Source organism: Lepidochelys kempii, chromosome 4, assembly GCF_965140265.1.
Source record: "Lepidochelys kempii isolate rLepKem1 chromosome 4, rLepKem1.hap2, whole genome shotgun sequence".
NCBI classification, from domain to species: Eukaryota; Metazoa; Chordata; order Testudines; family Cheloniidae; genus Lepidochelys; species Lepidochelys kempii.
Genome location: NC_133259.1, coordinates 79,565,369 through 79,590,516, shown reverse-complemented (window position 1 = coordinate 79,590,516; position 25,148 = coordinate 79,565,369). Strand labels below are relative to the sequence as shown.

At 43.2% G+C, this 25,148-nt stretch overlaps 1 protein-coding gene across 3 annotated transcripts in view; it reads left to right on the top strand.

Annotated features, from left to right (window-relative positions):
* Nucleotides 1-25,148, top strand: part of ACSL1 (acyl-CoA synthetase long chain family member 1) — a 65,413-nt gene that overhangs the window by 3,069 nt on the left and 37,196 nt on the right. For 2 of the 3 annotated variants that reach the window (XM_073341795.1, XM_073341796.1), the window contains exons 2-5: nucleotides 12,384-12,612; nucleotides 21,325-21,439; nucleotides 21,887-21,951; nucleotides 23,682-23,783. In XM_073341795.1, the coding sequence (XP_073197896.1) occupies nucleotides 12,418-12,612; nucleotides 21,325-21,439; nucleotides 21,887-21,951; nucleotides 23,682-23,783 (477 nt within the window). In that variant the 5' untranslated portion in view covers nucleotides 12,384-12,417. Of the gene's footprint in view, nucleotides 1-8,153; nucleotides 8,330-12,383; nucleotides 12,613-21,324; nucleotides 21,440-21,886; nucleotides 21,952-23,681; nucleotides 23,784-25,148 lie in introns of those variants that run through there. The other variant, XM_073341798.1, reaches the window with a different exon arrangement.

Here is a 25,148-nt window from a genome sequence, read left to right as displayed (position 1 = left end):
GGAAATGTTCAGACCTTGATTGGTTGGGGAAAAATAAAGCTTACTATTTAATTCGTAACAGTACACACTCAAGAGTATGAGCAAACAACATGAGCCTTCCTTGACAACTGCAGTGAATAAACGAAATCTAAAAATGTTAAACTTGTACATTTTGGAACTTATTTTGCAACTTTAAGCAACAAATGTTAGGTTGGATTTGGGTCATCAATTTCATAAAGCAAAAAGTTTCTGGGTTTTTTCTGTCCTGGAAGCAAGGTTGATATTACTGCAAAACAAAACCACTCCTTCAAAAGGGAAGGAATGAAATGACTTTCTAGTCATCTTAGGCAAATTTTCCTGCTTTTGAATAAACTTACAAGTCTACCTATCTGGTTGCATCACAAGATATGAATTACTAAATGTAAAAACTTTCACTTTGAAACTCTGCTCCTAGGGAATGAGTGTGCTGTTGTTGGGGGCACCGTGGTCTCCTTTGTATACTACTTCCAGCATTGGAAAACCACAAACTTTGCCATGTGGCTTTTGGTTTGGTTTTTGGGGTTGGGTTTTGTGGGAATAGACTTTTTTAATATTATAAACTATTTGGAGTGTTAATGACTAACAATCAGTGGACACCCTGATGAGATTGCTGTGGATAGTAGATAACCAATATCAAGAGAGGATGATAGTATTGGGCTAAAATCGGTGCTAGCACTTAATGGATTTTTCTGTCCCTGCTCATAAGTACGCTTCAATGAAGAATGTGGTTGGCTCTACTAACTCTTCACTAGTCTGTTTCTTAAACTTTTATTTTCTCTGCCTGTGTTCTACAAGCAAGCATTCTGGCCAATAAAGCTGTATTGTTTGAGACTCTAGATCCGTGGGCCTCTGGCTGGCTGCCATGTCTGTTTTCTAAAATGTAGTCAAAACACATGAAATACTGTCTTGATATATTGCATGTAACTGACCACATAACATGCTTGTGGGAGCTATAGCAATCTCAAATGGGAGAGGAAGTGGTGGTATGCCTAGTTATGAATGGGAGAGGTGTTCCATGAGAATTTCCCTAAGACATGGCCCATACTGTGAGGAAAAACGTATGCTCTGCTGCATTGCCTTGATCACTTAAGACTACAACTCTGAGGTATGGAGGGGGAGGGGCTTGCAGTTTTCCAACCCAGCCTGACCTGTCGAAATTGGGACACTTCAAAGCACTAACTACTCTAGCCTTAGTTTCTACATTAAATTATGGGTGTCAGTTTGTCTTCAGATGACAAGCCATGGTCCATTTGAAGAAGGGGAAAAAAAACCCCTTCAATTAAAAGCCTACTAGATATTTTTCTCGTAAGCCACCTGTACTAGAAGCTTGTCTATCGCTGGCTGAAAATAGCTTCCTTACCAGAAAGCAAAAAAATTATACTTGGAGCCGACACTCTTGGTGACTGATTTTTCCCAATGGTGATCACTTCTGATGGCTTAAGGCCCTGTTCTGCAAACACTTCCACGCAGTCCTGTGGAGGAGAGAAGGGCTTGTGGGACAAGGCATTTAGGCTCTTTCTGCATGATGTACAATCCTTAAATCCAGAATCCTTAATATAAGAATGACCATGAGGGGTCAGACCAATGGTCCATCTAGCCCACTATCTGGTGTTCTGACAGTGACCAATGCTGGGTGCTTTGGAGGAAATGAGTAGAATGGGCGATTATTGAATGATCACCCCCTCTTCTCCACTCCCAGCTTCTGACAGAGGCTAGGGACACTCAGAACATTGGGTTGCATCCTTGACCATCTTAGCTAATAGTGTGGTGTGTAGTTTTTTTGTTCCCCCTTTCTTATATCACATTGCTCCCACCAATAAGTTTTTGGCATGTTAAGTTGTAGCAATCGACTAGTGGAAAGGAATTTCTTCTCGCTTAATGCAAACTACTTGCTGCAGGTGACTAAAAAGGAACTGCAGTATAGTGTATTAGGGCTTGTCTACACTGGCAGTTTACAGTGCTGCAGCTTTCTCACTTGGGGTGTGAAAAAACACCCCTCGAGCGCTGTAAGTTTCAGCTCTGTAAAGTGCCAGTGTAGACAGTGCATCAGCACTGGGAGCTATTCCCCTTGTGGAGGTGGGTGGTTTTTTATAGTGCTGGGAGAGCTCTCCACGTTGGTGCCACGACTACACAGCCATGTTAAAGTGCTGACGCAGCAGAGCTTTAACATGTCTAGTGAAGACATGCCCTTAGTCCTGGGACAAGGAATCATTGAGAACTCTTTTACATAAAGGGGGAATCAGTAGACCTGATTCTTGTAATACTATTCGAGGAGTGAGTAAGGGTTGTGAACCCAATCACTTCCAGTAAGGTACTTATTGAGCTCCTTGTTCTAGTCTTGAATGCTTTAGCAGTATCTATTTATCTGTGTTGTGACTTTAGTCTAAAGGATTGGAGTTTAAATGCCTGAACACTAGTTCCTTGTGACATGATCTAAATTAAACTTGCCTGACTCTTACTTAACCTTTCTGAGATTGCAGGTGACTAAGTGTGTATAAGAAGCTAATTCTTGCACTCTGTCTCATTCATCATTCAGAAGGTATATGATGACTTTACATGTGTGCTGAGCTGTATTTTCCTGGAACTATCAGAATGAGTAAAATACAATGATTTTTGTCGGTTATGCTGCTGGTGACTCCACGAAAGTGCTTCTGTGTCTGACCAGCAATAAGCTTTTGCAGAACAATGCCCATCTTGGGTGCCTTTTGTGAATGAACCTACTGCAAACAGAGAAGCTGGGGTGTTGCTGCACACGTCAGTAGAAAGTTGTAGATGTGTTCATTCTAATTGGAATGATAGGCTTAAACATCACTTCTGAGACAGTGCAAGCACTCATAATTAGCTTCCTATTAATTATGGAGGTGAGAACAATTTTAGTGTTCAGTGGTCCAACATATCCAGAAGTGGATCAGCCTCAGTCTAAATATTAGGGCAACTGGTTATAATTTATACAATCTTAATTTGTGGTGCTACCAGCTTCACCTACAATAATCTAACTCTTAAAAGATGGTTGGGCACAGTCTTGTCATGTAGTGCTATACTGTCAGACTTGAGAACTTAATGTCCAGTTCAGCATGCCCTCAAGTTACCTTTTGGACACTATTCTGACTCTAAAATACAGCTGCTGTTCCCCTGAATATCGAAAGGAGTTAGCCATACATTTGAGGGCAGAATTGAGTGCCCACTTCAAATGTATTTCCTAGACATGCTGCTGTGTAAAGACTGCTGAGAAATGCTCTAATCCTCAGTGTGCTTGCAGTTTGCAGGGTAGAAAGAGAAAATTATCTTAAGTGCTAGATCAAATTCACACTGCTGCAAGGGCAGGTTATAGACTTTATTAGGAATACTCAGGGCTTGCCTACATGTATGGGAGGACTGATGCTGTGGCGATTGATGCATCAGCCATTGATTTTAGTGGGTCTAGTGAAGACCCACTAAATTGACCACCAATCACTCTCCCATTGACTCCTGTACTTTAGCGGATCAAGAAGAGTAAGGGGAGTCTGTGGGAGGATGTCTCCTATTGACATCGCACAGTGTGGACCCTGTGGTAAGTAGATCTAAGCTACATCAATTTGAGTTACGCTTTTCACGTCACTCGAATGGCATAGCTTAGATTGACTTTTCCATTTAGTATAGACAAGGCCTCAGAAGGCCATATGAGACTGATGGACCAGATTTTCAGGGGCAGTGTCGCAACCCTATAATCACTAGAATAATCTGGCTGTAGAATCAATCTAACTAGTGTTGGGAGGTTTACACTAGCACAACAGGTTTCAATGCTTTTTCATTTGCAGACCCCTAAAAATTTTCAAATGAAGGTGCCAGACCTTTCTGGAAACTCAACCTGTGGTCCATGGACCCCGATCATAGCAGTCTTAGACTGAAAGCTGAATTCTGTTCAGTCAGTTAATGTGTTCAGCTTGGCATTTGACACAGTGAGCGAGAGGTTAGTCTGTATTCGCAAAAAGAAAAGGAGGACTTGTGGCACCTTAGACTAACCAATTTATTTGCGCATAAGCGTTCATGAGCTACAGCACTAAACTGTGGGCTTCTATGGTAACTATAACACTTCTGGGTTTTGACCTGTAGGTGGGGGTACTTGCATATTATTGCTTGATCAGAAAAACAGAATGCCCTTTTCTGGGATCTGAAACTTTATTTTCTATGCCCTGCAACTGAAAGCTCTTTCTACCTCTGTGGACCAAAAGGTGAGAGGCAGGTTGAAAACTACTGCACTAGCTCTGGTGGCATAGATCACTACAGCAGCTTCTATGCCTTCTGCTTTCCCTGTTGCTTGTGTGAGGGTGACTGGGCTTGCTTTTAGAGTAGCAGCCGTGTTAGTCTGTATTCACAAAAAGAAAAGGAGTACTTGTGGCACCTTAGAGACTAACCAATTTATTTGAGCATAAGCTTTCATGAGCTACAGATCACTTCATCAGATGTATTCAGTGGAAAATACAGTGATGAGATTTATATACACACAGAACACGAAACAATGTGTGTTACCATACACGCTGTAAGGAGAGTGATCACTTAAGATAAGCTATTACCAGCAAGGGGGGGGAACCTTTTGTAGTGATGATCAAGATGGGCCATTTCCAGCAGTTAACAGGAACGTCTGAGGAACAGTGGGGGGCGGAGGGGGGAATAAACATGGGGAAATAGTTATACTTCATGTAATGACCTATCCACTCCCAGTCTCTATTCAAGCTTAAGTTAATTGTATCCAGTTTGCAAATTAATTCCAATTCAGCAGTCTCTCTTTTGGAGTCTGTTTTTTGAAGTCTTTTTGTTGTGACCTTTAGGTCCTCAATTGAGTGACCAGAGAGATTGAAGTGTTCTCCGACTGGTTTATGAATGTCAAGAATTATAACATCTGATTTCTGTCCATTTATTCTTTTACGTAGAGACTGTCCGGTTTGGCCAATGTACATGGCAGAGGGGCATTGCTGGCACATGATGGCATATATTACATTGGCAAATGTGCAGGTGAACGAGCCTCTGATAGTGTGGCTGATGTGATTAGGCCCTATGATGGTGTCCCCTGAATAGATGTGTGGACATGGTTGGCAACGGGCTTTGTTGCAAGGATAGGTTCCTGGGTTAGTGGTTCTGTTGTGTGGTGTGTAGTTGCTGGTGAGTATTTGCTTCAGCTTGGGGGGCTGTCTGTAGGCAAGGACTGGCCCGTCTCCCAAGATTTGTGAGAGTGATGGGTCGTCCTTCAGATGATGCGTTGGAGAGGTTTTAGTTGGGGGCTGAAGGTGATGGCTAGTGGCGTTCTGTTTTCTTTGTTGGGCCTGTCTTGTAGTAGGTGACTTCTGGTTACTCTTCTGGCTCTGTCAATCTGTTTCTTCACTTCAGCAGGTGGGTATTGTAGTTGTAAGAATGCTTGATAGAGATCTTGTAGGTGTTTGTCTCTGTCTGAGGGGTTGGAGCAAATGCGGTTGTATTGTAGAGCTTGGCTGTGGACGATGGATCGTGTGGTGTGGTCTGCGTGAAAGCTGGAGGCATGTAGGTAGGAATAGCGGTCCGTAGGTTTCCAGTATAGGATGGTGGTTATGTGACCATCACTTATTAGCACCGTAGTGTCCAGGTAGTAGATCTCTTGTGTGGACTGGTCCAGGCTGAGGTTGATGGTGGGATGGGAATTGTTGAAATCATGGTGGGATTCCTCAAGGGCTTCTTTTCCATGGGTCCAGATGATGATGTCATCAATGTAGCTCAAGTAGAGTAGGGGCATTAGGGGATGAGAGCTGAGGAAGCATTGTTCTAAGTCAGCCATAAAAATGTTGGCATACTGTGGGGCCATGCAGGTACCCATAGCAGTGCCACTGATTTGAAGGTATACCTTGTCCCTATATGTGAAATAGTTATGGGTGAGGACAAAGTCACATAGTTCAGCCACCAGGTTAGCCGTGACATTATCGGGGATACTGTTCCTGACAGCTTGTAGTCCATCTTTGTGTGGAATGTTGATGTAGAGGGCTTCTACATCCATAGTGGCCAGGATGGCGTTTTCAGGAAGATCACTGACTTCCTGAGGAAACTACAATCCATCGGTGGTGTCTCAAATAGCTGGGAGATAGCTGGTAGCGTAGGGCCTGAGGAGGGAGTCTACATAGCCAGACAATCCTGCTGTCAGGGTGCCAATGCCTGAGATGATGGGGCGTCCAGGACTTCCAGGTTTATGGATCTTGGGTGGCAGATAGAATACCCCAGGTTGGGGTTCCAGGGGTGTGTCTGTGCAGATTTGTTCTTGTGCTTTTTCAGGGAGTTTCTTGAGCAAATGGTGAAATTTCTTTTGATAACCCTCAGTGGGATCAGAGGGTAATGGCTTGTAGAAAGTGGTGTTGGAGAGCTGCCTAGCAGCCTCTTGTTCATATTCCAACCTATTCATGATGAGAGCACCTCCTTTGTCAGCGTCTTTGATTATGATGTCAGAGTTGTTTCTGAGACTGTGGATGGCATTGTGTTCTGTACAGCTGAGGTTATGGGGCAAGTGATGCTGCTTTTCCACAATTTCAGCCCGTGCACGTCGGCAGAAGCACTCTATGTAGAAGTCCAGTCTGTTTTGACCTTCTGGAGGAGTCCACCTAGAATCCTTCTTTTTGTAATGTTGGTAGGAAGGTCTCTGTGGATTAATATGTTCTGAGGCGTGTTGGAAATATTCCTTGAGTCGGAGACGTCAAAGCTCTTGTTGTGTGGTGGTGTTTTTTTTGTTGTTTTTTTTTTGTTTAAGCCCTTTGAGGCCACTGGCTACTAATGTAAGTTGATCAGTCTTTACTAGGGGTATGTCTAAACTATGAAGACTATACCAGCATAGCTACGTTGCAGGAGCTCTGGCTGGCAGCATCCTGTAGACACAGCCTACAGCAATGGAAGGGGTTTTCATGTTGGTGTGGGAACACTGCCTTCCCAAACAGCGGTAGCTACGTGAATGGAAGCACTCTTCCATTGGCATAGATGCATCTATACTGGGGGCTAGGTTATTATAGCTATGTCAGATGGTGTGGATTTTTTCATACACCTGACTAATGTTAGCTGGTAACTTTTCAGTATAGGCCAGACCTCTGCCTGGGTGGGAGGAGAAGTTCAGGAGAACTTGCTTTCATAAGTGCTAGATTAATTTCCTAGACTAAACTTAAGTCTGTATGCATCATATTAAAAGGACCATCTCTTGAGGTGGGTATCGGTTCCTGCAGCAGCACCCTCTCCTGTGCTGTGGTTTCATACATGGCTGGAATGAGGTTCTAGACTGGGTCTCTTCCTCATTCAGGTTTTTAGACTTGGGTACTACAAGAACATCCCCTGCTAACTATGTACAGCAACATGCAGCAGTAAAAGGGGGAGAGGGGGAATGTAATGAATTGATGGCAATCCAGGTGCATTGCAGTACACTTAATGTAATAGCAATGGCCCACTTAGACATAAGTATAGTCTGGTAACTTTTAGAGGGACACTTTCCAAATGATGGGAGAGGGGAAATCTTAGCAGATATCACTCAATTTGTAGGAGGCAGCAGTGGCAATCAACTAGAGCAAGTTTCCATAGTACTAGTCACTAAACCTTTCTTTAGAGCAAGACTCACAACCCCTTTGCTAGCCATTTTGCCAAATCTAAATGTTTGGCTATGTACACACTACAGCTTACATAGGTGTAAGTTATGTTGCTCAGGTGTGAATAAGCTTCACCCCCCCCAAGTGACATAAGTTACACTGACCGAAGTGCTTGAGTGTATATCGCTATGTCAGTGGGAAAGCTTCTCCCACCGACATAGCTACCCCTGCTGGTGGGGCTGGAGAACTAAGTCAACAGGAGAGCTCTCTTCCATCAGCTGAGTGTCTGCACTAACAGGACTACAGTGGTGCTGCTGTAAGCTCGCATAATGTAGCCATAGCCTTTGGGTGGAGAGAAACTATTGGTTCTTAAGTTTTCTCTCTGCAATACAGAAGCTGACTGCTACTCTCCTGTTTTCTTCCGTTGCACTGGAATGATGTCTGGTTACTGATAGACAATAGGGGAGTGCTTAGCCCTCTGTAAATAGATCATTGTACACCATGAGTGGGAGGAGCAAAGAATAGCAGTATCTTGCCAATTTTGCTTACTGCCTCAAATGATTCTGTCCTTGCTGTGAAGATCAGTCTTGGATGCTGTGCTCGTTACTTATGTGTCAGAAGGAAGCTTTCTTTGCCTGGGTGGCACAAAAGATTTTAACAGAACTGATCTGAAGAGCTCAGAAGGATTCTTTCTCAAGTGGAAAGTCGACTCTGCATGTCAGTATTTGGAAATTGATGCTGTTTCCCTAAAGGTAGGTATATTACAGAGTCTCTTTCAATAGAGTAACTTGAGAAAAGATCTAACCTATTTTCTTTCTGCCAAAACCCACTGCAAAACTAGCTGCTAATCTTGGTCATGGTACAGTAAAAGCTTCTTAATACTGTCTACTTTATATGTGAAAACTTTAAACTCTCTTGCATAATATGTCTTCAGGTGCATCTCTGTGCTTATCAGTTTGAGCATCACAAGCTTTTATGCTCCACAGAGTGAGTCTGCTTCCTTTAGGGCAGAGATTCTCAACCTTTTTCTTTCCGAGGTCCCCACAACATGCTATAAAAACTCCATGGCCCATCTGTGCCACAATAACTGATTTTCTGTATACAAAAGCTGGGGCCAGAGTTAGGGGGTATCAAGCAGGGCAATTGCCTGGGGCTGCCATGCCACAGGTGGCCCACATGAAGCTACATGGCTCAGGCTTCAGCTTCAGCCCCAGGTGGTAGGGCTCAGGGACCTGGGCTTCAGCCCCATGTGGTGGGACTTTGGCTTTCTGTCCTGGGCCCCAGTGTGTCTAATGCTGGCCCTGCTTGGACGCCCCCATGAAACCTGCTTGAGGCCCCCTATGGGGCCCTGGACCCCTGGCTGAGAACCACTGCCTTAGGGTGTACTGCTATGTCTTCCATTCTACAAGGAATGGTGCCACTTGCTACTCCTGTCATGTTTGACTAGGGTCCTGCATGTCACATTACATTCTCTGCCATTCAGATATCAGGATAACAAGCAAACAGCTTACTCAAAGGTCTCCAGCTTGCTAAAAGAGCAGTAATTAAAGATAATGTTGAAGTAAAAAGAAAACAGTACAGAGTTTAGGCATAGAAGTTTTTGGTTATCAGGGAATAAGGTACAGATTATCAAGGGGTGCAAAATTCGGTTTAGGAGCGGGTGGCGTAAGGAATACAAAACCTGCAATTTCCCCGATTGGGGGTAAAAGTTTAACAGCTCAATGTCTGTACTTTGACCCATGGGGGTATGTTGTCCATAGAATGGCTATATTCAGGTGAGGAGTACAATGAGTGGATACGATGATGAGAATGGATCTACTCTCATTTGGTGGGATTTAATGTTCAATGAGTTTATGGTTCCAGTTCATATGGTCCAATGGAAAGTCTCTCAGTCCCTTTCCCATAGTTGATGCACGATGCTGTACCGGCTCTCACCTCCTGGTACTGTCGGTGGCCGGTGATGTGTTCGATGTAGATGTCCCTGGACCATCGGATGGTGTCCAAGACCATGAGGCTCCGCATGAGCCGTGCGTAGCATCGACCGATCCCACAGGTCTGCAGCACACGCTCGTTGCAGGGGTCCCAAGTGCCCAGGGCTCCAAATGAGTCACCTGATCTTGCTGACTTTCCAGCACTATTTAACCTTGATAGCAGTGTGCTAGACCTGCCAATGACCAATAGATAGGATTGCTCATCTCTAAGAAAACAGATGAAGGATTGAGGTTGGCATGCAACAAAAGCAAGTGATCAGCCAGCTTTTGTCTTGCCTGTTTAAGGGCTGGGAAAAAATTTATTCGATTTCTTAAGGAGGCACTTGGAGATGAGGATCAAGCCTGCCCTGTAAGGGATGGGTGTGGGGTCTAGACCATGAGTGGATTGTATGGGAGGTGTCACAACAAAAGGGGGAGACCTTTCATCTTATGCAGATGCTGACTAGCTCATCTCAGATGAGCTAAGTTTGGCTGACATAGGGCCTTGAAGAAAAGGACCAGGTGCTAAAGTGTGTCTACTCTGGGTTGGGGGCAGGGAGACCTTTCAGCACCAAGTATGTGCCTAGGCCAACTAAGTTGAGCTCATGGGCCTTGCATTATGGGGCTAAAAATAGCAGTGTAGATGTTCCCCCTTGGGTGGCTCTGGGGGCTCTGAGGCCTCCCCCACACCCTCTTGCTGAGTTTCAGTGCTCAAGCTGAGTCGGTTGACCCAGGCTCTGAGACCTGTGTGCACATCCTTAATCTGCCTCTGCAGTGAAGACAAGGCAATCAGAGCTGCTGGGCATTGTCAGAGTGAAGTAGGTGAAAGGTCCTGCATCTTTGTATTTTACTTAGTGTTTGGCATTTGTGAGTTATACACTGGTCAATCTGTTCTTCCTGTGCCTGTGTGGCCTTACCTTCATTAAAAAAAGTATTCACTAGGGGCTTGTCTACACTGGCAATTAACAGTGCTGCAACTTTCTCACTCAGGGATGTGAAAAAACACCCCAGTCAGCACAGGGCACTGGAGGCACAGTGAGGAAACCAGCTAAGTGACTTCCCATAAGTCACAGTCCTTCCAGAGCCAGGAATTGAACTGAGCCCTAAACTAGTGCCCTAGTTACAAGACCATCCTTCTCTGCTCTCCTACTGGTGTTGTGAAACCCTGAACTATTTCTATGACTATTTGCAGTCTCTGGCAACCTAATTCTTCTCCAAACACTTGTGTAGACCTCTTTTGAGCTAGACTGCTCTCCTATTGCCTAGTTGAGTAACTCATTGCAGTAACAGATTTTAAGATTGTAAACTGAGACCATTCTGTAGCAGTAACATTTTAAAGGGAACCATATCGTGCTAGCATACAGCTAACTAGCATCCTGAATTTAAGTGTAATTTTCATATCTATTTTTACACTAGTAAACACCTACTTTATCTGGTGTTCAGTCTTTTTACAACATACTATATTAAAGTCAAATATGTTCACATTCTTTAGTTTTGCTTTGATCTAACTTCACAATATTCAATAAGGTTTAACAGCTTAAGCATCTGAGTAAATAACTACCAGCTTCCAAAAACAGTATTTGTTCCACATAACATCAAAATATCCACTGCATTTTTTTCCCTCTAAAAGCCTATTGACTCTTCCTCTTGTGGTAGGAGGCGTGAGCTGGCAACAGACATTTATGAATGTCACGGCCAGTTGTGAGTTTCTGAGACAAACATTGTGTTCTTGTCTGTTGCCCTTTTGTGCAGTGGTGTGACTCCAGACTCTCTTGCCATTGGCCTGCCCTCCCTCCCCTGAATAACTTGTCTGCTAGTTACCTTTAGCCTAGTGGGCAGGAGCTGTAGGGCTCAGCATGTGACTAATGGCCTGAGAGACCTTGGCTGAGAAGAAAGCACCAGCTGAGCTGACAGCAACACTCCCCTTCCCGACCGACCGACCCTCCCCCCTTCCTCCCCCGCCCCCCCCCATGGTCTGTTCTTGCTGCTTTATGTTGTCTGTTAGTATTTGAAGGCAGAGAGAGAGAAAGAGAAGGCTCTCCTGTGCTTTCTCCTGTACATAAGCAGCAGATAAAATCTACTTCCTATGCTTATTTACATTGCCTTGCACTACTACGTAAAACCTTGAAATGTCAGTTTGTCCTGCTGGGTGAACAAAGATACACTGATGTCATGATGGGAAATGGGATGCCTCTAACATGTCTGGTGGCTCTTCACAACTGACCTATGACGACAACTCACTTCAATTAGCTATGGAAAGTTCAGCATAAAGGCTTATCTTGCTGGACTTGCAAGGTGGAAAATGCTGCTGTTGCCGTGCTACCGTGGCATTAAGGTGCTCTGCCACTAACGTTCTGGCACTCCAAGGCATAATGTTCAAATGCAGGCAAAAAAACAAGAAAGCAGATGCTGCCACCTCTGATTTCTTGATATAACCCCCAGATTAGATCCCTAATGTTGTAAGACTGCTTCAGCAAAGCTGTTCTGTAGATAATTATTTTGTGTGCCAAAGGCACAGTCTACTGTAAACAACTCTCCTTTTGAGAGGTAGAGTAGCAGTTCAGTTAAAATGTGGCACATGCCAACAATTGGTTTAGAATTAGGATATTTTAAAGCTCTGATCCATCCACTTTTATTTAATAAACTAGTCCTATTATTATCCAGAACTGTTATTGGATTGACTAATAGTTGCTTATCTGAAATTACTGATTTAGTGCTGAGAAAAGTATTGTTCAGTAACTGAAATTGTAAGACCATGTATATCCCTCTCCTGTTGGGGAGGGGCAAGTGGAAAGGGATTATCATATTATGTAAAAGGTATTTCTCGTATCAACAGCCGCCAGCATAAGGAACAACTGCAACCGACCACGATGCAAGCACATGAATTGTTTCGACATCTGCGAATGCCAGAACTTGATGATGTCAGACAGTATATACGCACTCTTCCAACAAACACATTGATGGGGTTTGGTGCATTTGCAGCTCTTACAACATACTGGTATGCAACCAGACCCAAAGCTCTGAAACCACCATGCGACTTAGCCATGCAGTCTGTGGAAGTAGAGGTAAGTGCATTTCTGTCTAGCCATGCCTGTAGTGGGCAGCTTTAAAACCTGGGGATACTACAGTGGGAAGGTTACACACACTAACCTCTGTGTGGAGTATCTATACCTGGAATGTGCTCTCTTCCTGCATGGGGCAGGGGAAAAACTTTTTACATGAATCAATTTCTTTAGGCTGCGGAATTCTTTCCACTCTTAGTAGAATAACTTGAGTTCCTTGATGCTAATTGATATTAGGCTTCATTCTAAATTATTTCCCTAATATTTTGGTTTAATGATTAGCACAGAAGCTTTGTCAGAATAGATAAACATGAAACCACTTTTCTTCCTTAACCACCTGGTTAAGCAGATGTCCATCTAAAGAACTATTGTTCTTGGTCAGTAGGATTCAGTTGCAATAGGTCTCTTCTCCAGGTTAGTGTTACGTAAGTATATAGACCGAACACTTGAATATTCCTGCTGTTGGAGTTAGTTTTAACAGTTAGAAAAAGATGTAAGATTTATTGGCTTTGGAAAATGGCAGACTAAAAGCGATCTGTTCTCTTCCCCCCCCCCCCCCCTTAAGTTGATCAGTAATAAAAGATGTGTTCTGGGCTTCTTGGCAAGACTATCTGATATAGGTGTGCCCTTAAAGGTCTGAATTAAGTAACTGTCAGATGTACCTTTTATGTGCACACAAGTCAGCAATCTGTTAAAACATTTGCCTGGATTTTGTTCTGTGGTGCTAGATAGTACTCCTGCCCCTTGCCAACAGCATGTATTAGCAAACCGTGTCATAGCTCAGTATTGCTTTCTTAGTAATGGATAAAGATACTTGTCCACAGTTCATGTGTGGACAAGAATATCACACTGGGTTAACTAGTTAAACTTCAGCATTTGGTATGCATCAACTGAGTATGTGGATAGACTTGTTTAAGCAGTAGCTTATAATTGGGGGCTTTCAATAGCTGAGCTAAGAAGACTTTAGGACAGAGATTGGCAATTAGTATTCTGGAAGGATACTTCTGATCTCTCCTCCACAATCTTGGTTATAGTCTTCTCAGTCCCAGGATCTTCTTGGGGGGAGGTTTCTGGTGAGCTGTAGGGATACACTGGTGGTGGTTCCTCCTTCCTTGTCTCTTATAGAAAAACCTGGGATTCAACTGCCAGAATAGTGAAAAGAGTCTGAGTTTCAACTTCCCTTGATAGCCAAGACAGTCAATACTGTTGGACTGTAAAAGCACTCAAAATATGTTAACAGCAAATGTGAAGCCTCCTATTCTAACTGGACTTCTATCTGTCCATAACTAGTCATTATGTACTACTGAAGTTGATCTAGGAATACTAATGTGGAATCCTGTTAATACAAGTTACCTTTAACTTAGTAACTTGTCTTAAGCTTCATAAAACTGAAGTAAGAGCAGAACCAATAACTAAACTAACACAAACTAATGTGTAAAGTTGCTAAAACTTAAGAATTGTAAGAAAGCAGACTCCAGCCATACAATCCTCCTGAAAGATGGACATCTTGTCTGCAGTATTCCTGGGTGTGATTTTTTAAAAAAATCATACTCTTGGATTTTGTTTGCTGGCTTCTCCATTCAAAAGGAACTACAATGGCCCAGTAAAAGTAACAAAACAAGTCTTTATGTTCAAGAGAAGCTTCAATAGCATGAATTGAAAACAAGAACCATTTTCTACTGATAGGTATCTGTAATGTACCCATTGTACTGGTATGAAACTAGTAGTATGTACTCCTATACTGGGAGTAGTAGTCAAAGCAGGAGTATTAATGTACTTTTTTTCAGTGAAGTAATTACACAGTTTAACTTAGTGGTGAAACAATTTGTCACAAGCGGCAAAATCCCACCAGCTGCTTTCAGATGGCTTTCAGCACTAGTTAGTGGTATCTGTCATGATTGACAGAGCTCTAAAAGTGGAGCTGGAAGAAGTGGTGTAGAGCAGTGGCATTCAACCTTTCCAAACTACTGTACCCCTTTCAGGAGTCTGATTTGTTTTGTGTACCTCAAGTTTCACCTCACTTAAAGACCACTTACAAAATCAGACCTAAAAAGACAAAAGTGTCAGCACATATTACTGAAATTGCTTACTGTCTCACTTGTACCATATAATTAATTGGAATATAAATACTGTACTTACATTTCAGTGTATAGTATATAGAGCAGTATAAAGTCATTGTATGAAGTTTTAGTTTGTACTGACTTCACTAGTGCATTTTATGTAGCCTGTTCTAAAACTAGTATCTAGATGAGTTGAGGTACCTCCTGGAAGACCTCTGCATACCCACAGGGGTACATGTACCACTGGTGTAGAGCAGTGGCATGCAACAGGCTGTTCTGGTAGCTGAGCAAAGAGCTAATGTCTCCAAGTTACAGGACTGGCAGTGAGAGCTTATAAAACTAGAAAGCTCTCGCCCTTTAGGGATCTGAATTGTCACTGGTTCCTTGAGCTCCCGGCTGGGGAGGCTAGCCCCTGGCCCCTCCCCCACTGTCCCCCTTCCCCCACAGCCTCAGCTCGCTGTGCCACCAGTGCTCTGGGCAGCAGGGCTGCGAGCTCCTGCCCAGCAGTGTGGCAGCATGGCTGGCTCCAGCTGGGTGGCATGACTGCAAACATGCTGCTCTGGGTGGCATGGTAAGGGGGCAGGAAGTGGTGGGGGGGTTGGATAAGGGGCAGGGGTTCCTGGGGGGGCGGGCAGGGGACAGGGGGCGGTTAGATGGGATGGAGGTTTGGGGAGGGAGCTGTCGGGGTAGGGAATGGTGGGGATGGATAGGCGTGGGAGTCCCAGTGGGCCTGTCAGGAGGCTGGGGTGTGGATAGAAGTTGGGGCAATCAGGGGACGGGGGGCCAGTCAGGGGGTGGGAAGTGGGAGGGGGCAGGGGCACAGCCTTCCCTACCTGGCCCTCCATACAGTTTTGGAACCCCGATGTGGCCCTCAGGCCAAAAAGTTTGCCCATCCAGTCCTAGACCATAGACAAGTACATAAAATGCAGTCTCTGAGCAACTTATTGCTTCTCAAGCATAATCTAAATTGGCTCCCATCTCAAATGGATTCTATAGTTGGAATCATGAGTCCAAAATATTATAACCCTTTAAACAACCCCAGTATAGGAACAACTGAGATCTGTATTGTACTGCCTAATGCCAGACTTGCTGGATTACAAATAAGGTAACACTGCACTGGAATGACTCAGTAAAAATTAATCTAACAAATTACAGTAGTGGTTGAAGAAATTTCATTTTGGAGGACTCATTGGAAACCTACAGAACTTGTGAATTGCCAAGTAAACTGTACAAGTCAATATTCTTAATTTTATCCAAAAGACCTTACCACAGTACCACAAGACTAGACTGTTGTATGAAAGTAAATGACAATGATAGGGAACTATGTCTTAGAAGTCAATTCCAAGTATTCTGTAGTAAAGTTTGTGAAACTAGCATTCTAGTAATAGTAACATGAAATCTCATTACAGTATTTCTAAATCTCAGCTGAGAAAGAGACAGAGTTAACAGTTCTGTGGACCACTTGGTTTCTGGATTAGTGAGGTGAAGTTCTAGAATGCATATTTTAAAACTTGTACATTAATAGTAACCTCTACTCTAGAGTTATCAAACTTTCAGTGGTTGTTTTTTTTTAACCCAAATGATCACATACATAGCACAGTAATCGCCTTAACTTCACTTAACCTAAATCCTGACTTCTAAAAATAACCCAGACTAAACTAATCTTATCCAGTCTAGCCTGAAAATCAGGAGTTTACGTGCATTTCTTGCACAGATATTCTGCCTCTAAAGAACAGTTGGTGTATTACAGGTATTACAATAACTATTCACAAGTAGTTTGAGTGGTGAAGTTGCCAAATTCTAAGTGCTAGAGCCAACTACTCACATTGTGCTCTGCGTTTTTAAGGAAGGACACTGACCCTCTGATGGCTGGTTTTACTTTAGAAAGATATCATTGCTATCACTCATTTCCAGCTACGCCCCCAGCAATCATATAGGCATTATTGTAAAAGCTTGTCCCTGACACTCTGATCCTATTTGCAATCCAGAAATCTTATTTAAGTCACACTTTATGTATAGCTGAACATAAAGCTTTTTGTAAAATTCCAAAGGCATGTAGCTAGAATGATACTGTGCTATCCTGGCTGTAACTTGTCTCAGGAGCATTATCCAGTGATAACCACGTCCCTAACTGCATGTATGTGCAGGCACACTTGAAACTGCCTAGTCAAACCTGTATCATTCTAGCTACATGACCTGTTACCCATATTGAAGGATGTCTGAACAATAATAGCTGTTAGCTTGATAGCCACACGCCTTGCCCAAGTAACTGTGTAGAACTCAGAGTAACAGCCATGTTAGTCTGTATTTGCAAAAAGAAAAGGAGTACTTGTGGCACCTGAGAGACTAACCAATTTATTTGAGCATAAGCTTTCGTGAGCTACAGCTCACTTCATTCCACAGTATGCATCCGATGTATGCACAGTATGCATCCGAAAGCTTATGCTCAAATAAATTGGTTAGTCTCTAAGGTGCCACAAGTACTCCTTTTCTTTTTGTGTAGAACTCCACATTAAAATCTGAATGCACAAAAACAGGACAGGGAAGGAAAGGAATATCTTCAAAATGACAATGCACATTATGCTATTTTGTGGCTTTCTCTCCAGGCCTCAAACTGTTTGTGGTAAATTCTCAAATTGCTGCACTTCGAATGTATGTAAGTTATGTCAAGGGCCTAATTCAGAATATATGGACAGGTGCCTTCTCTAGCACTTTTTATAAATCCAGATAAACATTAGGGCATGCTAGTGACCTTTAGTGTCTCTACAGATGTCTAACTCTTCCAGTTGTTGTATGGCCCATATCATGCATGCAACATTTGAGAGCTCAGTGGGCTATATTTCTGGAAGACCCCTTCATGGTTGCTAGGTGCATTGCAAGGATTGCCACTTGCCCTAATGGTTTTTCAAGGATGTAGCTGCAGCCAAGAGGCTCTGTTGCAGGGGATGGGGGTTGTTCTTCATCAGTGAAGAGATACACAGATAGCTTATTGCCAATAAACTGCAATACTAGAGGGATTTCTGACCTGCAGGCGGTCCTATTTTTCTGATCAGGTGGAGGATTGGGGGGGCAGAAATCAGATGAAAGGTGTCCCACCTTGAAGGACTTTAGGGCAAACATTTTTAAATGTGGATGACTAACTTTAAGGGTCTCGAAGGGTGGTGTGTGCTCAGAACTGAGCTGTTAACATGCCTATCTATGAATAGTCGTCAAGTTATACACCTAGTTTGAAATTTACTTAACAAGTACATTCTGGGCAGTTGAAATCACTACTGCTGCTGAGAATCACCTGCCAGTGTGCTTCCCTCTTAAGCAAACTGAAGGTGAACAGTTCCTTGGCTCTTGAGGATGCAGACTCAAGCATCTCTTGGTGTAGATACAATCTTGTTTCATGGTGACCACGCTAATCTTAAATACAACCCTAGTCAACAGGAAATAAACCAGTGATTTTAAGTGGGAGCATCTCTCTTGCTGTGTCAAATGACAAATCTGAGTTTTGATCCATAGATCAAAAGTATGCGTGGCTCCTGTAGGTATTCAGTAAGGGCACACATATCCAGGGGCCATGTAGTACCACTTCACCTGTGAGTCGGTATTCTAAATGCCTGTGTTTTTAAGCAGAATAGAAGCCAATGCTTTGACTTCACGACACAACATTTTCAGGCCTTAAAACTTCCACTGCATGTCACTATGGTGAGTCCTTCTCAAACACTGAGTGGAGTTGGCCATTCTGCAGGATTTTTATCTCCCCATCTTGTATTTGCTGTAAGAAATTGCTACACTTAATCTGAAGGCTTGTCTACATACAGCTAGCTCCCAGCAAGCTGGGATGTGAATCTACACCACACACTAGCCAGCTGTGGACAGCCTATGTGTACCCTGCTGACGTGTAGTTCATTGGGAGTAGCTCAAACTTTGATCTACTCTAGGCAGTCCATGGCTAAAGTTTGAGCTACTTCCAATGAACTACACGTCAGCAGGGTACACACAGGCAGTCCATGGCTGGCTAGAGTGTGAGGTAGATTCACACCCCAGCTTGCTGCAAACTGCCTGTGTAGACAAGATTTAAGACGAAATAGAGATCTGTGCCTAAATCAACTTCAGTAATATAACCTTTAGAACTCTAGCTTAGCTTCCAGTTCAACTTAGTTCAGGTCATGTTCCACAAATAACCTGTAGCAGACTGATTAGGTAACACAGGACTTTCTACTGGGTCCCATGAAAACAAATTTGGCTCTTGTGTTTGGAATAGGAGTGTGCACAAATTCATGAGTTCCATTTTCTGTGTCTGAAGCCTATTGCATAAGCTATTCAATTCCTAAAACTAGAAACTGTGAAATAGCTGAAAAGAAAAAGCTTTAAGGTTTTCAGTGAACATGAATAAGAGTCTCAAGTACACAGCACTCCATTTGAAATGGAATACAGTACAGTGAGCCGCCTTCTTATGCTTGTACAGAGGAAAGGAAATCTTAGTGATGTGTACTTCTTGTGGCATAAGTAAAGGGCTTAAGTATGCCAGTATGCTTCTGAACTTAGGTACTATAGGAATACTAAGTGTCTGGAAGGGGCAAGTCAAGTGAAGAGACTTTATTCTTCAGAAACTTGTTTTCAGTCTAACAGTGAAGGAGTGTCACTGAAACTGTACAGTAAACATACAGAGTTTGACTTAAACCAGTGTAACTTGTTCTGCCATTAACTCTCCCTGATGAATTGCTAGTATATCTAATAAATTGTATTTTCCTCTTCCTTGAACTGCCAAAGTGTACATAATTAGGTAATTGACTGTCTCCTAGTGCTCAGTTGAGAATACCATAGACCTTGAGGAAAAGCCTAGACTAATACGTGAACAATTCCATGTGTAGAAGTCCAAATGCAATGTATACCACACAGGCACTGATTCAACTAGGCCAAAATTTGGCTAGGCAATAAAGCCTAGGTGTCAGCTCTGAACACTGCTACTATTTAAGAGCTTACTTGAAATCCTGTGCTGATCTAAGTAGATCAGAGGCTTTCAGACTTTTTTTTCTGGCCACCCAGTTGAAGAAAATTGATGCCCGCAACTCAGCAGAGCTGGGGATGAGGGGTTTGGGGTGTGGGAGGGGTCCAGGGCAGAGGGTTGGGCTGCAGGGGTGAGGGGTTTGGAGTGCAAGAGGGGGCTCTGGGTTTGGGGGGGCTCAGGCTGGGGAAGGGGATTGGGGTGCAGGAGTGGGTCAGGGCTCTGGGCTGAGGGTGCAGGCTCTGGGGTGGGGCTGGGGATGAGAGGTTTGGGGTACAGGAGGGGGTCTACTATGGGGGGGGCTCAGGGCTGGGGCAGAGGATTGGGGCATGGGGTTGGGGCCCTGGAAGCAGCCAACAGCAGGTCTGCCTCCTAGGCAGAGGTGCGCGAGCAGCTCCACATGGCTCTCCCACAGGCACCACCCTCTCCCAGCTCTCATTGGTTGGGACCTGGCTAACGGGAGTATGGAGTCCGTGCTTGGGACAGGGGCAGCACATGGAGCCCCATGGCCCCTCACCTAGGAGCTGGACCTGGTGCTGGCCATTTCTGGGGTGCAGCAGAGTGTCAGAACAGGTAGGGACTAGTCTGCTTTAGCCGGGCAGCACCACCAAAAGGACTTTTAATGGTCTGGTAGACAGTGCTGACCAGAGCCTCCACAACCCAGTGCCTTATATTCCATGACCCAGTACTGGGTTGTGACCCGCAGTTTTAAAACACTAAAGACAGTCTAGTTCAGTGAACAACTTGGTAGTTGGGGTCTTTCAGATAGAGATGAGTTGCACTGATGGTGAGAGCAACATGCATAATTCTCATATGTAGAACTTGAATTTCTTAAATAGGCATTCTCAATCAATAAAAGTACTGTAGGATTTTTTTAAGTGGTAGAATGAATCTAGAGAATAAGCTATGAACTTGAACTCTCAAGTTAATTGCTAGCTTCTCCTCTCAGCAGACACTAGCATATTTGAAAAAAGGAGGCTTCCTAAATTCCAAGATATGTTCTTAGTGGCCTATAAAAACTAGATCAGACAACTGGTTCTGAGTGCCTTAAAAAGGGAGTGTAAAAATCAAACTTATGGATGCTGGAATAGGGTTAAATAACTTGTACCTTGTGCTCAAAGCTTACTTCCTGTTCTGGTTAGGTGGTTCTTGTAACCTAATATGGACTTCAGTGAGGTACTACTGAGGATCTCTTAAAATAAAACTTCTCTCAAGAGTTGACTTGTTAAACAGTGTTATAAAATAGATGAATGCAAGCTTGCTTACAAAAGCAAACAAGATCTCAAACTTTAAGTGCATTGACTCTTTCCTCAAGTGTGTCCAGAGGTGAGGAAGCTAGAAGGAGCTAGCTTTTCTAAATGGTGCACTTTACTTAGTGTGTGGGGGGGTTTTATTTATTTATTTTTTAAATACTGGGCTCTTAGAGAACAAGAGTGCCATGGCCAAATTCTGCCCCTTCGTGCACCTATGGTACCTCATTCTTGCTGTTACTTTTAATGATGGGACTCATGAGAAGATCTTTCTAGATTTCATAACTTGCTCATCCCTTTTGAAACATTTTCGATCTTAGACTAGCCACCAATGTCTTCATGTTGTCATTCCTGTCTTCCAATATGTCATTAATCTTCCTAGCTATAAACATATATACTTCTTTTTTAGGGTGGTGAGCATGCTCGAAGATCATCCCTGCTTAATAGTGATGAGCTGTTGACATATTACTATGATGATGTGAGAACAGTCTATGAAATCTTTCAAAGAGGTTTGGAGGTGTCAAGTAAGTTTATAAAAAGTAGTCTCTTTGCTGTCAAGAGCTAACTTGTAGGGTTTGAGACAAGTGAGGCTGCGGGATAAGATGTTATCCTGTTGTTCAGTAGACAAATAATGCTCTAGCATATTAGGAGGTCAAAGGTAGTGTTTCAGAACTTGGGAAAGCGAAACAGACTGGTGATCTGATGTGAAGCAGGGCTGTGCAAGAAAAGTCCACCCTAGAGCACGCTCTGTTCAGTCTACACTGACCAAACAGGAACAAATGTGGGTTTGGCTTCTATAGATGTCCATTGGGATCTAGACCAGAGGCCGATAGTCTCTTAAAGGCTAATCCTGACAGGCAACTAGCTGAACTGAACAGCTAAGGTATCAAATAATTGAAAGGGAGAACACAGAGTTCTAGCCTGAACAAAACTGGAATAACTGTTACATGATTTTTTTTCCTTTTCCAAAGATAACGGTCCCTGTTTGGGTGTTAGAAAACCAAATCAGCCATATGAATGGATCTCTTATAAAGAGGTAAGCAGCCATTCTAGTTTTCTATCTTTAAACAAGTTGGGTTCCCCCCTGGTATGACCATTAGTATAATACCAATGATGTAAGAAATCTTGTAACTCTGCAGCTGTTTCAAGTAGTATCTGAAATTCATGCTGCTGTGACCCCACAAAAAATATTGCGAGTAGATAATTTCTAACAATGTCATTCTAATAAGACACTGCACTCTAGGGACAAGAGCTAATATAAAAAGGGAAATGGAGTGAAAAGCATTTCACAGGAGCCTGTGCATTTTAGAACTATAAATCTGAGTATGAACAGTCCCAGATACTATTGGGGGTACCTCAAATCACTGCACAACCCTTCAGATCCGATCTTAAGTTAATCACTTCAAGACTGTTCCTGAGAGCTCTATTCCATAGCCCTGACCTATTCAAAAGGAAGCATTTTCCAGATGCTGCGTAGACACCCTTTTTACCAGTCCATCTAGCTCAGTGGTTCTCAACCGATTTACCATTGTGGGCCACATATGCAGCTCTGTGTGGATGTGGCCCACACAAAATATATATACTACCTGTATGGCCCTGAGAATGTCACATGGGCTACAGCTGTGTCTTGATTAGACTGCAAGCAGCCTGCTGGTTTAGAACTAGCAGTTGCAAACACTTGATTAACGCCACACTGGGAAAACCCTGGATTTAAACTTTAAAACTACTGTGAGACTCTCCAAAAAAACAGATGTGTAGTATTGTTGGGGGAATGTACAGAATGCAAGTAGCAGATAGGAAGAAGTGATATGCTTATTGACATAACTGCTAAAGATGTCAAAAGCTGTGGACTGGCCCTAACATTATAGTTTTAAAACTGCTGTTCTAAAAGCTTTAATATATATAGTCTAAAACTCGTTGCATCATCTTAAGGTTTAGAACTATGAGAGGTTCCTTGTCTCTCCAGTTGATGCTTTTATTGGGCTCCAAACTTGTGATAAGGCTTTCCTAGAGTGTATTGCTACACTCCCTAAAATCTTCCTAGATGCTAGAATTTTCAGTTGGAGGAAGCAGGGTCTCCTTCAGGAAAGATGAGCCCATCAAAGTCCTTCCTTTAATGGACATCTTCACATTATAGGATGGTGGCTCTTTATCACATGTGCTTTACTTAGTCACATGGTGTATACATCCTTGTGTAGCATTCTGAATCTAGATTAAAGGGCCAGGATGGTGAGTCCAACTTTAGACCAATCAGTGGAGATTTGGCTGTAGGCATGATACTAGAACAAAACTCAGAAAAACTGGTTTAAGGAACAGCTATCCGGGGGAACCCAGTTTCAAGTACTGGAGAAAGATTTGTATCATTCAGTGCTTATCTGAATAGTGAACTAGATGGATGACATGCACTCTCCATGACTGAATCAAGCAGAACTTAGATGTTGAAATCATTCCAGTATTGCATCCCTTGGGTGGACTGCAGATGTGCAGAGTCCAGCTTCAGTCATATCCACCTGAGAGCCCTCAAGAATAGTGTCCTGAAGTGATTAACTGTTAACCACTGTGCTGTGCTCTACTGTTAAACTGGAGTAGGTTGACTGATGGCTATTGTAATGCCTCTCATCTAAGTCATGGAAACAGCCAAAAATAAGGCCTACTAGACTCTCTCCTGCCTACACTTTAAATCTCGATACCCCGTGTAAGATCAACAGATTGAGATGTGGTTTGCTGAGGAGTTTTCTGTTAACCTTAGTTGGCTTTCTGTTTTAGGTCTCAGAGAGAGCAGAGTATGTGGGTTCAGCACTACTCCACAGAGGCTACAAGCCAGCTCCAGACCAGTACATAGGAATCTTTGCACAAAACAGACTAGAGGTAACTAACTGAGGAACATGCTAAGTTAAACTTAAAAGAAACTGACCCATTCACGTTCTGAAACTATTGGATAGTGTACCAGTCTCCTAGTAAGAGAAATGCATTGGGGGTAGAGGGGTGCTATCATGGAGGCCTACAATTCTACATGTGGCAGCTGTAACTAGGAAACCAAGCTTGGCATCTAGTGTATAGTAGTTATTGCTTCCTTGTGACAGACCCATTGGCACAGACTCTTACCAGAGCCACATCTAGAAGGAAGGGGTAATTACAAAAGATGTAGGGAATCCCAGCGGACCTAACTCACCTCACCCTTTTCCACTAAACACTCTGGACTTCAGAGAGGAGACTTATCCCTCATGTCCACAGTTTGCTAGTTTGTTGCCCTCTAAAACTGGGTATCTCATTTTGAGTGTGGATTAATATTTAAAATGCTTAGAAATCTGTTTAGTATGGTGTGTGTGTATATAAAACTATAAGCCATACTTGTGCTTGCTAGTGTCTTGAAACTGATTTTTAGCAATTCCCCAGAGCTGCTAACCTCTCATAGGCAAACGCTAAATGCTATGACTCATGCTGCAATACCATGGACTACAACCTTACCAAATGCCTGCCACTTCTGTGTAGAATCTGCTCCATTCTATTAAATGCAGTGTCTTGGACCTTACCTTTTAAGTGAGCTGGAAGTGAGCCCACCGTCCTTTTCCAAAGGATAGTATGTTCAACTGGCAGATATGGAATGACGGTCTCAAGACTTCTAAACATGAAACACTTCTAGTGTCTTTTGAGACCATATTTAAGGCTGTTTAAAACTTGGGGAAGGCTTTCCCCCCTCTTCTCTCTCTTCCCCTCCCCACAGTCTCCAGTACTTTCCTACAGACTTTATGGATGTCCACACAGCCACAATTTCACCCCCTAAGACTAAGGAGAAAAGAGGCTAGGACATCTCCCACCTAATAAAACAAGTTTTAATAGGAAAAATCATAAGATGTTTAAAATGATAGGTTTCCACAAACTCATTGGCTCTAGTCTTCTGGATCCTGCTAGAGTAGGCGATGGAATAGGAGAGAAGGAGCCAGAGTGATGGTCTCTTGATATAGTGCTTCTCACTAGCAGACCTTCCTTGAGTATAGGTGGTGAATGGCCAAAAACTGGAGTACCCTTGCAGCATAACTTCCTCTCCTCAAGGGGATTAGTCAATGTATGTCTACTTGAGCTACAGCTGTTTGCAGTATAGATGTACCGAAGCTAGCCTTTAGCTAGCCGGGGTATAGGAGCAGTAAATGAAGATGGCTGCACCAGCCAAAGGCTTCTGAGCCTTACCCTTGTCTTTTATGGGATATAAATTACACTTCTCTGCCTTTTAGT